The sequence below is a fragment of the Homalodisca vitripennis genome, chromosome 4 (assembly GCF_021130785.1).
Source record: "Homalodisca vitripennis isolate AUS2020 chromosome 4, UT_GWSS_2.1, whole genome shotgun sequence".
Taxonomy (NCBI): domain Eukaryota; kingdom Metazoa; phylum Arthropoda; class Insecta; order Hemiptera; family Cicadellidae; genus Homalodisca; species Homalodisca vitripennis.
The window spans coordinates 50908370-50925913 of record NC_060210.1 but is presented as its reverse complement, the minus strand read 5'-3'; the positions used below and the strand labels follow the sequence as shown (position 1 = coordinate 50925913).

Here is a 17544-nt window from a genome sequence, read left to right as displayed (position 1 = left end):
ATAAAAGATTAGCAGGCCGTGAAAGCAGCGCCATATTCCACCGAATAACAACAGTTTAATTACAGGGCATTGAGAGAATGGCGTCCACCTTTATTACTAAGTTCGAAATTAACATATTTCAAGAAAGGAATAAATTTTTTATTGCATGACATTACATAAAAATGAGTCAATAACTTTTTATGGCGTGATAATTTGTTTACTCGCGTTCTTTCGCCCCACCTTCTCAGTCTATTTCCTTATACCTAATGTTATAGTTTACAGTACAATATTAGTGAACTGTTGAATTAGAAACGGTGTTTTCTTATAGTACTCATAGACCTGCTCACTGACCAATTCAACATATTTATCGAAACGTGATTAACACCACTGACATTTCAATACTATCAAAGTCAAATTCAAGATATGCTAATTCCATAACAACTGTTTACATACAAAATTATGTAAAACGAAAACACGAGTGGCTAAAAATAAATTTTACTTTTGCATTAAATACTAAAAAATAAATTACAAAAAAACATTACAGAATTGTATTATCTTCAGTAAGAAACTAGAAAAAATGAAACTATGTTTAGAGAAAGCAACCATACATAACAAATAATAAAATACTGCTGTAAAGCTCGACAATAATTCTTTTTGCTAAAAATAAACTTAATTTATTATAAACATTAATTATATTGAACGTGATTGAGAACACTGTGGCGTATTCGAAGTGGAAAACAAGAGAAGGATTGTTTCAGTTTGTTAAGATGTTTAGACTTTTGTTAATCATGTTTCTGAAGTTTTATTTTATTTTTAGTTGTTAATGCAAAACCAAATTTTGTTTGGGTCTTTAATTATGTTGAATGTTAATATAATAACACACTGAAATAACTCATATATGCTATAGTATAAAAGTCTTTGTAATAACTTTATTCTTGTAACTTATTGATACAGTGAATAATCTAAAAACTTTTTTCCTAATAGACTAGGAACCGAAAGTCGATTTATGATGTACTCGTACAAGCATATAACCGGGTTAGTCTGGAAATCAATTGAGACATTTATCCTAAAAGAGAAATTAATTGTCAGCCATGTTAATTTTGATGGAGGCAGAAATGGGTCGGTATCAAAAAGGTGAAAATATAAATTGATAACATTTCACTGATTATATCTTTTAGCTTATAGGTATATAAACAATAATTATATCACCATCTGACAAATAGATAAAGAGACTGAAAGTCGCTCATTACTTTTGCCCAATTAGTCAGTCTGTAAACATAATTAACATAAAATTAATTTACTTGTACGATGGTCGGTCTTAAGTGTGTCCAGCAAAGAAATATAAGATTTGAAAAATAATATTTGTTTCATATTGTAACCTTTTCAATACCTCTCCATTTCGATCCTTGCCAAAATTAGCTTGGCTGACGAATAATATCTTTCCTAGGAAATATCCTCTACTGGTTAAAAAATACTGTTTGCTTATAAAATGCGCATTGGTTCTAAGATACTAAAGATAAAAGTTTCTAAGTTTCTAAAACACTTATAAAGGTCTTTTCAGTACATTTCATATCAGTGGTTTCATACTTTTATAAAATTCTGAAGCTAATATTTATTTTTAAATATTGCAATATGCAATACAAAACACTTATCAGCCTTTTCACTAAGTGATTACGGGACATCCTTAATTTTTATGAGATTAAAACACAGTCTTATGTAAGAGACTAGAGTCTTGGGATTATTCTAGTATTACGAAGACGGCGAGATAAAAAGGATTTCTTATTTTGGTTAAGTTAAACAAAATTTTTAGAGGAAAGTTGTGGTAAATAGTTTAGGTTGTTATTAATAACAGTTATTTCTTAAACGAGTGTAAAACTAAGGATTTATTTAAATACGGACTTTATGTGATTCTCAACACTAAATGATCGCAAGGCAATCCTGAAATTTACTGATTACAAAACAGTGATATCACTAAGTGACTTCGAGACAGGAGCAACGAGTGAGTACGAACCGCGAGAACCTCGCACAGCACTCTGTAGCCATTCACTTAGAATGTAACTGGTGTTAGTTAGAAAGGAACCAGATAGTTAACAGATGGCGGGAGTTATTGAGTTAGACAGTAATCAGACAACGGTGTAGACCGATAGTGAAGGGTGTGGCGAGGCGACCTGACCCACACAACACAACTAGGTCGTCCTAGAGTCCGGGACTGGGATAGCATGCACACGGAGGGTCAGAGGTCGGGGCTTGTGCCGTTTCAGACGCACCATCGCTGTTTCCTCACAGAGTATTATTATTATTTGTATTAGAAACAAAATCGACCCAGGCTCAGAGGTTGGAGCTTTTGCCTTTGTTTACGGTTTAGTAGTTGTTTTCCTCAGAGAGTATCTATTGTTCATTAATTATTTTGAAGGAAAATATAATCCGTAAAAGGCAACCCGTCAAACACAAGGAGGTAATCTCAAAGACCGGGACTGCGATAGTGTGTATACCGTGTGTTAGACGTGGGTGGGGCTTGTTCTTATCTTGATGGATCGGTCGCTCCTTTCCTCACAGAGTATCTTTTATTGATTGTATTGCTGGCAAAACTGGCCCGTAAAAGGCAACCTATAAAATACAAGGAGGTAATCTCAGAGACCGGGACTGGAGTAGCTTATTCAATGAGTGTGGGTGGAGCTTGTGCTTTTCTTGACTGATCAGTTAGTAGTGGTTTTCTCTCAGAGAGTTAATTGATTCCTGATGAGATTTATGTTGATTTCTCACGCTAAAGATTCCTAACGTTATGCTTATTCCAATTTTCAATACATGCTCGTAGTTATAATTATTTTGGGACAGTAGTACACCTTAGTAAAAATACTATTTTTTACAATCCAGTTGACACATTGGTAAAAATATCCTTAATGTAAAAATAATTTCCTATAAAAACAACAATCTTGAATGGTAGCACCAGCTCGTACTACTATAGTTAAGGTAATCGAATGAAATCCACCTCTTTCATCCAAAACAGTAAATTTGTTAAAAGCTTATGTTAAAATAATGTTTGGAATTTATAGAATACCTCACAACGTAATTTTTCTAAAAACAAATGCACTATATTTAAAACGTTAAGTCACCACTTTATCGTTTTGTAATCACTTTATCATTTCACCACCATTAAAATTTACGTTTGTAATATTTAAAAACCTGTTACGTTATACTTATAAAAAAAAACTCGGTTATAGTAGAGATGATAACATTATACCCTGTATATTCCGTAGTCCTTATTTTAACACACACAATTTATCATTATAATAATATACCAACAAAAAATGTATGTGATATCATATGTGCATTGAGAATAAGGAACACAATAAAGTCATAGGATAAAAGTTCGAGTAAAATAACTATTTTTAAATTTTTAAGATTTTAAAAAATTAAAAAAATATTATTAATTTCTTCAAAAAGATGTTTTACTTAAGCCACTAAAGCATGTAGTTACTATAATGAGTTGACCTTCCTCTAATATCCAATAATTAGTCTAAGACCATAAATATATTTTAATGCTGGTCTTCATTTTAGCGGTAGTTACCTGTAGCTACTAGAAGTAGATTAAATATTCCACGAGATTTTAAAAATACGATAAGTAAAAGTACTTTAAATTTCTAAATTATGCATTAAAAGAAAAATGGCATTGCTTTTTATTTTAGTGAGTAATGCATTATTATAAAATGTACTAATGGTCAGATCATCTAAACCAATGACCGAGATCCGAAATATTAAATAATACAACTAGGCAACGTTAGGCTAGATATCCGTATGCATGGGTTTCACATATTTGGCAGCAGATTTAGTTTTATGCAGCTAAGTATGAAACTGAAATGAGAAGCCAATTAAGTGCGAAATGTTACGATGTACATTACGCTCCTTTGATTCACTATTAAACTTTTTATCGAAATAATATTCTAAACACATTAATCAATTCTGCGTGAGCCAACTCGAAATTTCTTCTAAATAAACAAAACACATCCCGGATCAGAAATAAACCGTAAAATTAACAAAACTCTTGTAACCCATGAAGCATTGTGTTACGATAGAAACCAACAACATAACATAGGTAATTGAGTTATTTTGGTAGAACTGTGAACGAAAGTGTTCTAGGCAGAATCCCACGCAGTTACGAAGTGGACTGTAACAGTTTTGATAGTTTTGTTTTAATAAATCAATGAAATAAAGAAAACTATGTAGATCTACTCTTGCGCAGGACAATATATAAGACTGTTGGTCCAAATTTATATCATTAAAATTTGATGGAGATAAACGTTAGGAGATCGAGCCTTCTTCGGCACCACTTTGTCCGAACCTTCGAGTCGATAGTAGCTGTAACATATTGCTTCTGACTGTAGTAGTTACACAAGTACACCAGTATTTACATACCATATATGTATTATGGAAGCTATTACCTACATTAGGTTTGGGTTAATACGAGCAAATAAAGACCTCCTATTACGTCAAATAATTTGTATTTAGTTCAGAAACATATTTATTTAGAATAATAGATTAGTTATAAAACCAAAATAAAGGTCGGCACAAACTAGCGAAAGTAGATGGGGGACGTTGAGATGGAGAGAACTGCGGGGCACATCCCGACAAATTACAAGTCTCCACATTTGGCATATGTTGCAGCAAACATATGTTTTTCGTCCCGTAGGAGAACAGGTTTTGCAATCAGACATTGTGATAAGTTACATCACCATACAAACGATGACCACAAGGCTTACACAGTTAAAGGCGAAGGGCAAGCACAGCCTCGTCTTAATTGCGGTCTCCCAGGCGATTCATGTAAATCAGACAAAAATTGATTTCGAACACTTTGGATTAGTTCGTGGCCGCCCGCGGTTCCTGTGTTCGCTCGACCGGTTCCAGCCGCAGTTAACCTCAATCACGCTCAAGCTAATATAGCTATTATATCAGCACTTATTTATTGTTGGATAAATATGTGCCATTACGTATTATTAAACGGGCGTATCTACCAAGTCGTGAACAATTGCTCCGTTCGATATTATTATTACGTTTTTCGTTGATCTCTTAGTTATAATACGAATACTTGTCACCCAAAATATACTTATATCTAGGAGTTCTTTGTTTAAATGAACCGAATAAGGTTAAAATGCGACTACAGTATTTTTTACTGGAATTGACTAGATTGAAACATGTAAATTTATGTGCAAGCATGCTGTTGATGGTAGGTGTATCCTAACTGGACATCAAAGTCCGCCTTTCTCTATTGTTCCCGAACATGGCAGTAATTAAGTCAGTGCAGTAGATGTAGAGCATGGCTCGTGGTCGTATTGCGTCACCAGGAAGTATTGACAGCTGCCGTCCACGCGCTACCACGCTGCTCCTGCGCCTCTCCCTTTGTCTTCACCTTCGGCATCTGGTGCTGGTCCAGTTGCTGCGCTCAACTATCAGTTGGCCAACGCTGCGACGCCGCCGGCCCCCCGACCGCCCGTTCCGAACACAATACGGCTCGCCATGCTCCTACAATTTCCTTGTTCACGCCGATCACCAGTTTGTCTACTTTTGTTTCTCCTTCTCTGCATTCGAAGGGGGTATTTACATAATGCACCGGCGTCGGTTTACGTCACCCTCTATGACGTAAATTGTGTACATTAAAACAAGTACGAGTAATTTCGTTTTTTACTGAAATTCTGCGAGCCCCACAGTATTAAGAGCGTGTGACATACTAAGCAGATGTCTAATTCAGAAGCAAGAAATAAATGTATTAAATAATCTAACTCCCTTATGATCCAAAGTTCCATTCACCTTTAGTGAACAATTATTTAGTAGAAATACAGCTACGAGATGACACGGATGGACGATCAGTGCAGTTGCAATGTAGCTGAGATGATCAGAATAAATAGGCAATTTGGCGTGAATTGGTTGCAACCCGACCACAAATGACGCTGCGGTGTTCACTCTCGGGTATTGTATGGCATCACGCCATCACACGAATCGTCGGTCGGGCTGGCACCAATTTATTCTACTTCACCTCTCCATATTCGAGAGTATCACTTAGGAGGAGACGAGAATGATTGCTGACGGTTTGGGTTCAATCAAGGGGAACTATAAAGTGAAAGAAATTTCCGAGGTTTTCCCCAGTCCAATCTTCCAGAGTTCATTTCATCATGTTTGAGCAAGAAGTCGGCACGACACGCCCTCTTGGCCAACTGCCTCTGTGCGTTCCTCGGATGTGATCTGGACTGGTCGTGGACTCGAGCTCGAGGTTACCATGATCACGACACCACCCGTACCCGCCTCCGTGGTCAGTTGCAGGATAGAATGTTAATTGAGAAATACAATGCTATAACTGTAACTACTGCTGTACTTGTTACAACGTTACATTGATCATAATTGCTCTTTACAGGTGAGCCTACCAGGAAACATCGTCAGTAATGTTCGTATGAAAACTCGCTGTTTAAGTCATGAAGGTTATCAACTCAAGCAATCATGTTTGAATATTAAGCTTTGAGATATTGTCTTCAGTTTGCAACAAAATAACAATATTTCAATTTGATCAGATTTTTACCACTTTCTATAAAAAGCGGAAAATTATACATATTGTTTATAAAACGATTACTATAGTATTCTTTTGTAACTTTAATGCGAAGATTACTATAGTAAATAATTTTCGTAACTTGCCAGGAGAGTCGAAAAGTTCAGTAGTTCCCATACGTCAGGGATTATCAAGGCGATCATACACTGAAAGCCTCTAGAAGTTGGAAGTGTCTAAAGGAAACAGCAATCATAATCTGAGTATCCAGAAGCAACTCGCCAATATCGTAAGATCCCATAGTTCAAAGCTTTTACAAGTTCCTAAATTGCTAGATGACTGAAGATCCCAGAATCAGAGAGTTTCCACAATTTAAAGCCTGAAAGCAGCCATGCACATGGAGCTTAGAAAAAATGGAAACTTCTAGAGGTCTGAACCAGATTGTTATACCCCAAACCTCCCTGCGGCAGAGAACTTCGTAAGTCTAGACGGACTGAATCATTGCAACAATGGCGCTAAAGCTATAAAGATATAGCTAGCTGAACTGCTAGCTTAATTATTATTGTTCACTTACTAGTTTTCTTAGCAGTAAAAGGTAGGTTGACACATACAATAGCTATATAGGTAGGTGTAATCCCAAAACGTTCAGGAACCAGGACTTTTAGTGATATCAAGACAATCATTAATAAAAACAGAAATATATATTAATTTTGGAGATAATGTTTAAAAATACGTTTATTAAAACTTTGAAAGAGTGGTAAATAAATCTCTTAAAGGTATTAACAATATTATAGTTTAATAAATATTTCAAATTATTTATACTCTGGTTAGTCGTAACAGAGTTAAATACTTTTAACAGAAATTTTTAAACCCTGCCGTCTTAAAATAATCGAAATCGAACCTGTCTTAATAATTTACCTATATTTTAGTAATAACAATCCTGCAACGTTAGAAGGCATGTCACTTATCGTTCACTAATATTGAATAGGATGCTCTCATACACACGTTCATGAAATTTGTCTGCTGTTTTTTAAAAATGTAGTTTTAAAACACTGCTAGATTTAATTAAAATGTATTTACTGATTTAAAACGCTCAGTTTTGGCAATCGACCTCTGTATAGTTTCATTTCTGCTTATTATTCATCTGTTATAATATATAGTAAATTGAAATAGCCGTTTTCTTGCTGTTATGCCATATGTACTTTCCTGAGTTACGAAATAAGAAAAAAAATAAAAAACACCACATAAAACTTCGATTAAATCAGACCAAAAGGGGTATTGTGTTTGTTTACAAGCTCGTTTTGTCAGGTAAATTAATATTTATTTGCGGAAAATAAAGATTACCCCAAAAGCCAGTTTAGGATTTTAGAAATTACAACTAATCACAATGAATAAACTAATCGGTGATGATATAAAAACACAAACAAAACTATGGTAACCCGAGAATGATCTGAAAAAGAAGATTTCTAAAAGGAATGTAACGTATAAACGGTAACGTAAAAGTTAAAAAAATTATAACCTACGAAGCCACAGAACATCGCTTAGCAGGTTATCTGATGTGATAGTATTTTGGCAAGATTACACAGTGCTCTCTAATATTTTCTCAAGATCGACCTGACAGGGCGTTAACTGTTCGCTCTGTCCAGTCTTGTACTGATGCATGTAGGCCAGTAACGTGATACTTGGCCACAATCCGCTAGTCACATCATCCTCACTGCACTGTCAACTGACTTTTCGAGTAAACAAACCGTATGGGAGTTAGATATTGATCTAATCAGACGGATACAACTTAAAAATTGCCGACTCTATGAGTAACGTGGTACACGGCTAGAATTCGCATGTCACTTCAAACCTCGCCAGTTGTATGTATGCCTCTGTATGGCAGCACGTCCACAGTTAACTGTTACCTTACTTTTCGAGCAAACTGAATTGGAGTAAGATATTGATTTAATCAGACTGATGCAACTTATACATTACAGATTCTATTAGTAACGTGGTACTCGGCAAGAATTCGCATGTCACATCAACCTACGCTAACTGTATGCCTCTGTAAAATGGCGGCATTCTGTCCGCCACAATTTGTTGGTTTTTAGTTATGACCCTAAATTTCTTTCTTTCTAAATATTTCTTGGATTTCATGATTGACGATGGATGGTTTGTAAGGATAACACGATTTTTAAGCATAAATACAACATAAAGATAGAAACCTTCTTACCACCGCGTTATAATTTCTCAATCTTTGTTTTAAGCTCATTTTTGTCAGCGAATAATTTGAAAGGACGATAGAAAACCCTGATGTATTGGGAGCTTGTATCTGCCATATATAATTCAGGTAATCTAAAAACAAAGGGTCAATCATGCAACAGATACAATGAAAAACGTAGTGATTATCATTCCTAAATCAAAATTAACAAACAGAAAAATACAACAAACAGAGATTAATTTATAAATCAAATTATGTAAACGTTTACTCTTTAGCAGCTACTTTGACACATCGTGTTGAGCATCTAGAGATATAATTTGAGATGTTATGAGTATGTTGAGAGGTAATGTGAGACATTTTGAGTATCCGGAGAAGTAATTTCAGCAGTTTTGAATGTCTAGAGTGGTAATTTGAGACGTGATTTGTGTTTTAAGAGGTAATTAAGAGTCTTTGTATGTTGGGAGATAATTTGAGACCTGATAGTATAAATGTCATCCACACCGTACCTGTTATGGTGCAGTACTCTATTATGTACTAGATAGTGAATATTGTAATAGTTTTTGACATCTCAATTATTCTGTTAAGCAGATCTACCAGGAGGATATTGTGCCCATCCTATCTTAATTATGCTATGTTCTCCAAGTAAATTAAAATAATAATTTTGTGGATTTATAAATGTGTGAGTTTTGTAAGGTGATACACAATATATACAAAATTATTGGTTAACGAAATATTATTTTAAATCATCAGTCACGGAAAATGAGTCACGTATCTAGCAATACGCTGCCGGATGGTTGTCCACTGACCTTTAATGAACATGACAGCACCAGTAAACCGTTTACACGGTCCAGTTCACGTGAAGAGAGCTAGGACTAGTATCGACAAGTGAAGTAACGCGATATCCAGATCGCTATCCGCACTGCTATCCTTGATGTGATCGGTGATCATAACTGTTTCTAATTATCGCGTCGATGCAGATGTCGATAATCTTTAAATAGTACCATTAACGTACCTGTCTTAAGATAAGTGTGTCGTGAACTTTATGGCTTTTACTTATAAATAGATATGAATAATTTGTTTACTAAAGTGAACAACTCAAAAGGTAATTTCAATTAAAAGTTTAGGTAAATACGTTAAATGTCTATTACCAGCGCTTTTGTTTTTATTCTTCTCATAATAGTCAAAAGAGAGACTGATTCTCTCTTAAGTTTTATTATGCTGTCCACATGAGCCACTGGCCTGTGAGAGGTCTTATCAAACAGAATAAGGAGGAGAGTCGATGATACTGATAAAAAGCGATAAGGCCACAGATAGGATTTGAATATGTTCCATCTCTCAACTCAGATCCAAAGTCTAATCTCTTAGAGACCGTGTGGCTATCGACTCTCTGAGTTTCCGTGAACAATTGTAATTTTTCGGAACGCATCAATTGTAATTTCTACTTGGTGGGGAATGTTGAACTTGGTGAGATTATCAGGAGTCATCTGTATTTCACAAAAATGGCTATTCTTAGATCTTGAATGAGATTTATTAACTGGGTCGGCGTAAATGCCATTCTGCAGTGCCGGTGGGCCAACATAAGACTGGAGTTGCCTAATACATCTCACAAGCAATTGAGAGCGACTTGCCTTTTGGTTGCATATACACAATTTCGGCCAACAATGGTTTGCTATAAACTTGTATGCATATCCCGTGATTCGTGAAGAAGCGTCTGTGGATCCTAATGAAGACTAGCAGTTTTACACCATAGTACCTCCCATGAAGAGCTCTTAAATGTAATAATTGATAAGTGACGTTTGTAGGTAAGGTCGAACGGCAGGTTATTGCAGTGCTGGAGCGCAGTTACGATCAATCCGGGCGTGACTGGGCTGTCCGTGATAACGCGTTCAACATGCTGGAAATTGTTTCGCCGCTCTCCGATTTCCATGTAGTCATTGGTTCCGGAAATGATAATCGAGGTGCCTACAGTAGATGGGGGGATTTCTGCAGTAAGAGCCAGCATACCAGAACCGTGTCTGCAGATACCACTAAGACTTGTTTAAGAACTAGCTAATAAACCATTCAGCGAGCTCGTAACCATGGTTGTTAATATCGGTGTCAAACGAGGTGAAATGCAGCATAAGCATGTTGGAACTTGATCGAAAACTAAACTCCGTTTCTTCCTTATACGGTTTTATACGTCTAATTTCAAAGATTGTTTTCTTCACAATAAGTTGTACGATATTAGGAATTCTTGCCGTCAGATGTCTGCGACGTGAAGTCCGTCATATCTGGTTTATGCTTAAAGTGCAATTGCCTAACTTTAAATTAAATATCCAATGTTACAGATTGTCATTGTAATAAACTTATGTAAGTGAACACGGTTGGATCGACTGGATGTTTAACTGTGGTTAACCTTGGATTTAGAATAAAATAAGATAAATAACGAGTATAATTGGTTTATGAGAGATAATTTGAAAATTGGATTGCTTTATGTTTATAATTGCTATATGAGCAATGTATTTATTTATTAATTCGAAAATGATTATGCTGTTTCACATACCGCCCTTATGAAAGAAGACCTTAAAATAATGCAACATGACCCTTAAGACAGTGCGCTCTATTTCAGATCAAATATCTAACATGCTATAGATACTAATAAAATAATTTTCAAAATCCCTTATGACTCTGCTAAAGACATATTTATTTAACTTTTTTATAAGAGTCAATAAAATCTATAAGTATGCGATCAACGTTCGTCCTACAAGTCATAAACAAAGAGCTAATTCTATAACACTCACTCACACAAATACGTGGGGTCTCCTTGAGGACGAAGAGAAATAGAACCAATCAAAATATCTCTCTCTAAACACAAAATTGCATTATTATTTTGGAAGAATTTCTGATTTGAATATAAAAAAATTTTCCGGTAGGTGCTTGTTGACGATTCCTTGAAAAGAAGGAACATAAAAATATCTTATTTCCTAACTGGTATCAACTAACGTTATAAAGCGCCCTTCTTTATTAAAGAAATATAATCTGTCGCCTGAACTACAGGTCTGTTTTAGCTAAAACAAGGCTAGTCTACTTAGCTGATTAAAGACCGCAATAAACTGGACTAATGGAATATATAAAGTAACAAAATTTAAGTGGAAGGTTCCTTCAAAAAGAGGTGACGATAAAGATAACTGAATATTCATACTCACTATAAAACACATAGCTAAATAAATATTTTTCAAGTAATTGCGCATAATACGTGCAATATGTGCAAGAAACTGGTTTCCGAATAAAGGTCTTATTTTTTGTTAGTTCTATTTAAAAGAATTCTGGTTATCGAAGCAAATTAAAACATGCAAAATCCAATAAACTAGATATGTACAGTTATAAGCATTATTAGGAAAGTCTTGGCAGTGAGCGTAGTAATGCGGAATGACAACGAGTGACAGTAGTGTGGTGGCGGTACTACAGTAGTTAGTTGTCGCACCTGCCTACTGTCTTGTCTGTCATTATCATCAGCTACGTTTGGGCATGCACGGCCGCCTCTTGGGCTTTGTCTGGAGCTCCTTCTGTTCTGCCAGTGCGCCACGCCGCGGCACTGCCATAGCCATAGCCGTAGCCACTCACCTGTCTTCTTCGGGTCATGACCGGAAGCGAGGTCTTCCGTGTCACCTTCGCATTGTCTGCCGAGTCGCCGACATCAAGCAGATCGTGGGAAAAGCACTTTCTTCTTCTTTTGCACAAGAGTGTAAGCAATCAGGAACGTAAGTACTCCCATTTTATAGATTGCTTTAAGCCAAAAAGCACTAAATAGTCTTGGAATGAGGTTGTAGTATCGTAAACTTTGTCAACTGCTTCATAAAATAAAATATCCATTGAGGTTCAAAGGATCCAGTGGAAGTTTGTTGCTCTAAAATTGCGAAGTTAAGTAGTCCAATGAATGATTCTTGATAATCCGGCGCTACGGGACCGGATGGGTGTCAGTCGAATTGCGAGAAACATAGGTTAGCTGTACTATATCACCGAAATTAATCGTATAAGTGTAGAAAATATTTCAATGTATTATTTGATACGATATTCCCATCTACTATAATGGGTATAAAATAAACAAACAAAAAGTTATTTTTTATGAGCAACGAAAATTTTATTGCATATAATAAAAATACAACACGATTCTGCTTGTGCATTATATACAAATGACACACGCGTCGGATTGCTGAGCATGTCGGACTATCAAGATTCAACTTTATTAAAAATGTAGAGAGCAGATTGTCAACTGACAAGGTACAAACAAACCTTTAGTGCCTCCGGATTACCATTTAATGCAAATATACTTGTGTTTGTGCCTACAAGCCTCGTCTTTTGATCGATATCAGTAAATATTAACATTGAATGGGTTCGTTAAGTCGACGACTTACTAGCTCGATTTTACCTTGCTCCTTGGACAATATGGCATGTGATGCAATCGCTATTATTTATATTTGGTGGGTCATATTTCACTGTTTAATTAAAAGCACCTACAAGGGGGTATTGACGATAGCAGTTAGTCGTCGTGATTACTGTCACTCAAAACAACAATAAATGCAGATGTTCTTTATCATGTGAATTTATTTTGATCGACTCAATCAATAAATGTGTCTTGTATGGTCCAGATAAAAGAATTGATAAAAGAAAGGCTGGTGAAAGGCAATAACGCACGTAGATGAGGCAGCGAACTCGGTAGAAAGTGGGCTGACCGATTCTACAATGGTCGCCGAACTGAGGCATTGTTTACCGGGGAGAGGCTAGAGGTGAAGGGGATCTGGGTCAAAGACTCAGTCAGCATCGATTTACAGGCCGAATCATGCAGATTAATTCAACCCTAGCGGTTCTGGACCATTGTCTTAGACCTCCACTCATAGTAGTCATACTAAGGATTTTAACCTTCTCTTCTGCTGGCAGACGTACTTCATTATAGCGCAATCAATAACATTAAGTTTGAATACTAATATTAATATTAGTCGTGGAGATTTTACTTCTATATACAAAAAGTACAGCATAAACTACACAACACATAAACCGTTGCGATAAACAGGCAGTACAATCAAAAGACAACCAGGTGTTTCTGTGTAGTGAGTGATTCATTGTCACTGTACTTTCTTGAGCCCTTGGGGGCCCTTCCATATTCGTACGCAATTTCGGATAATTGAAATGTCAAGGACATTGTGTAGGCGATTGAAATAGGAAAGCTAAACAGTTGATCATAGCGCCAATCATAGCTCGAATTTAAAAACTAATTTCTATTACATTTTTTGAATACATCTAAATATTTCATAAATATTATTTAACATGTTTATTACCTTCAGCTATTACGTTTCAGAGCTTAAATAAGCTGAATATATCTCTCACCCAGTTAAAAAAAATATGCATAAGTCCTTTGTATACGGATGAATTACAGTGTATGTTCTTGCTTTACGTGCTCTTTTTTGTGTGTACTCCTATTTCCTTGGTTTTAAGCGTAGGGAACATATACACTAATATATAATCAATACCACATCACTACAACAGGAGCTCGTTGCATTTCATGTTTTCCTCAATTCTAGAAAAAATTCTATTTGTGATTGCTTGATCAATTTCTATGTTCTATGACACGATCACGTGCTTCCTGCTTTCGCTTGATTCCTGAAATTGTAGTCTCGGACACAATTGGTCATCGAGCCAGCTAGTAGTAGTATCTGTTTTTCCTTTAATCACTGCAAACATAACCTGCCTAAACTAGAAAGAAGTCTGTTTTGAATACTTTGGATGCAAAAAATGTATTTATTGAGATTAATGTTATCGCAGTTGTGAAACACATTACCAGTGCATTTCTTCCTGCTCTTTAAGTTACATAATACTTTTGTGATTAGTACTTGCAGTAAAATGATGATCAATGATCCAATACAACGATAATCAATGCTACAACGATGATCTAGTATTTATAATATATGGTTGTTTTAAGTATCTTTTAACTCAAACTTTAAATCTTCCTACTTCGATACATTGTGTACACAACGACAGAAATAAGAAGAACTATTATTTTCAGATAACGTTTCAGGCTCTCCATTTATTTGAATGAAATAAATGAGTAAATGAACTCAAATTTATATACTTAGTACAGCCACACAATACAGAGGTGTATTTTGGTACTGCAACACATGAGGGTGTATTTTGGTACTGCATATGCTTAATTTCTTTGTATGGGGTTGTTAAATACATGATAATATTAGGAAGATTTCAAAAATATACTAGTAAAGTAGAGGTGTATAGGAATTTTGATACGTCAATAGGCCTTTTTTCTCATTCCATTCCTTTTAAAAATACTTAAACAAAATGTCATATACTTATCCATTCCAACTTTCACAATAATGATAGTAGTGTAGTGGTATATGTGTTAAATTAGTAGCAAGAGTTTACCAATTTGTGTATTATTCAACCCAAACGAACATGATTGCAGATACGTCCATTGTACTACAAAGAAGTTATCTACCAATTATACAGCAGTATTAATCTTGCTCACAAGATTCACCACTGTAGACCCGTGAGGACACTATCCAGTACAGTTCCAGTGGGTGCGGTCAGGTACAAGTATATGGAGACACTGGAAGCTTGTGGTTTCGCAGTCCCACACTGGACAGTCTTCGGCTCAAGTTACGCTTGAGGATACGCTCCAGGCTGGAGCAGTGCATCTGGAGCTGGAGTGACTCACCGCGGCTAGGCTCCAGCAACTTTACACGGTTTATTCACCCCCAAGCCTGCTTGTGTAACCTCATCTACAAGAAACCGAGTGAGGAAATCGTACTTTTTATCGCACTCAGGTAGAGTTTCGCGACTCCCTGGTTAGGTAATCCGTTAGTCATATATCACAAACGAGCACTCAACATTTTGGCTAATTAGTAATCTACTACACATAGTGAGCGTATATAAAACATTTTACTTGGACAAATCAAACAGAATATACATGTTATCAAACTTTATCTGGTCTTTGAACATATTTGTAGAACTTGGATTTACTTCAGAAAAATAAAAAAACACCGTTTTTGAAAATAGTGATGAGATTTGTTGACTTAACAAAAACTTTATTTTTGTATATTTTTATAGGTGTATTGGTATAATATATATTAAGTTATGACTAAGGTAACTTTTACGCTTTGGAAATTTGTTTTTTTTTTCATAATGGCATTAACAGGTTTTTACACATGAGAATTGCATGAGGTATATCACTGAGTGGTTGATACTTACACTTTGAATTCAATGGGCTAATAATTTTGTACGCTTGATTAATCAAGAATTCCACACACACTTTGGTATGTTTTCCAGTCAAGTGATATTGTTTTCGTGAGTTTGAGGAGTCGGTGAAAAAGGATTTTTTAAATTTCCTGACTAAAAAAAATTAAAAATAGTAAAAATTTGTTTTTATTTTAAGAACTATTTATAGTAAAGCTATTGATGCGGTTGCTATTTTCTTCAACACAATTATTCCGTATCAGCCCAGAAAATAACAAAAGATAATAACACTTTTTGAGTACTTTATGAACATCTCTGATATGGTTATACTAGGAAGTATGTGTTAATTATTGATATAATAGATATCTTTAACTAAAATTTAAAATTATCACCACAAAATATTTCAAACTTGTAAAACAAACCTGATGTTACGACAAAGTATATAAATATATTTAGGATAGTTTTAAAATAGACAGCATAAGGGTTTTCAATCTATTTTAATCTCTATTAATGATCAAGGCCATAGTTTAACTTCTAGGCTTAATTCAAACTATTCGTTATTTATACTTTAATTTTATCTGGGAATTTTGTACGTAGTGTATGTTTGTCGTTCCCGTCAGTTTTGACCTAGAGTAATCTTGTAAACAGAGGATACACAATACTGGTAGTACACTGAACTGTACACAGGAATATCGGATCTTCTAAATTATACAAACAAAAGATTAATGATAGCATCTAACGATATCATTATAAAGTATACGATCTTAATTAATGAAAAGACGCTATGGGAAAGAGTTGTTTTTACCTTGAGCTTGCACCATGACGAAGAGAGCGAGGGGCAGGAGGCCCCAAGTCACTAAGTCTACCCGTCGCTGCATGATGAGTGTTCAAACAAGCGAGGGACCGTCTCTCTTTTGCGGCGCATTGGTCCTTCTTGGAAAACCTGTAGTTAAAATATTGTTTAAAATAATGCAATGACACAGGAGTATAGAATTAGGAATGTACGTCAAGACATTATGAGAGGTCTTGAACTAAGTGGGTTAAGGTGGAGTAATCAAGTTTTGGCGAGGATAAAGAAACAACATTTAAAACTCATTTCTCTTTATAATAACTTCTACGAAAAAAAAAACCTAGAACAGTTTTTCCTTTACTCCAGGAGGAATTACAGTATTTAAAGTATGAAATTGGGGTAATTTTGTAATTAGAATTAATCAGAATAAAAAAAAAAATATAAAAAAAATAATTTTTTTTCCGAATTTATATATCCTGGAATTACGGAGGTCATACCAAAACACAACTTGACATTAAATACATTGCAGAAGCTTCACTCTCTAATTCTTATATTAATTAAAAAAGCACTCAAATAATAATAATAATAATATTAGTTTATCTTTTTTGATTATAAGAACTTTATTTTTAAAGTAATTATTATAAAAACAAGTCATTCCCTTCAGTGAGATTTCATGCACATACTGCAAAGAACATCATATCCTAGCCCTTAAACAGTTTTTCGCTGAGCCTGACAACAGATTAATACAAATTCTGCTTCAAATTCCTTGCACTCCTCGCTGGGTAACCAAAATAATTTTCTAACCTGTATATATATATATAT

The 17544-nt window shown here is 35.1% G+C and overlaps 1 protein-coding gene across 1 annotated transcript in view; it reads right to left on the bottom strand.

The window, feature by feature from the left end:
* The window catches only part of LOC124359307 (protein dachsous-like), a 125793-nt gene that overhangs the window by 70452 nt on the left and 37797 nt on the right, over positions 1–17544 (bottom strand). Inside the window, exon 2 of the mRNA XM_046811936.1 lies at positions 16738–16875. Coding sequence (XP_046667892.1) covers positions 16738–16810 — 73 coding nt within the window. The 5' untranslated portion in view covers positions 16811–16875. The remainder of the gene's footprint in view (positions 1–16737; positions 16876–17544) is intronic.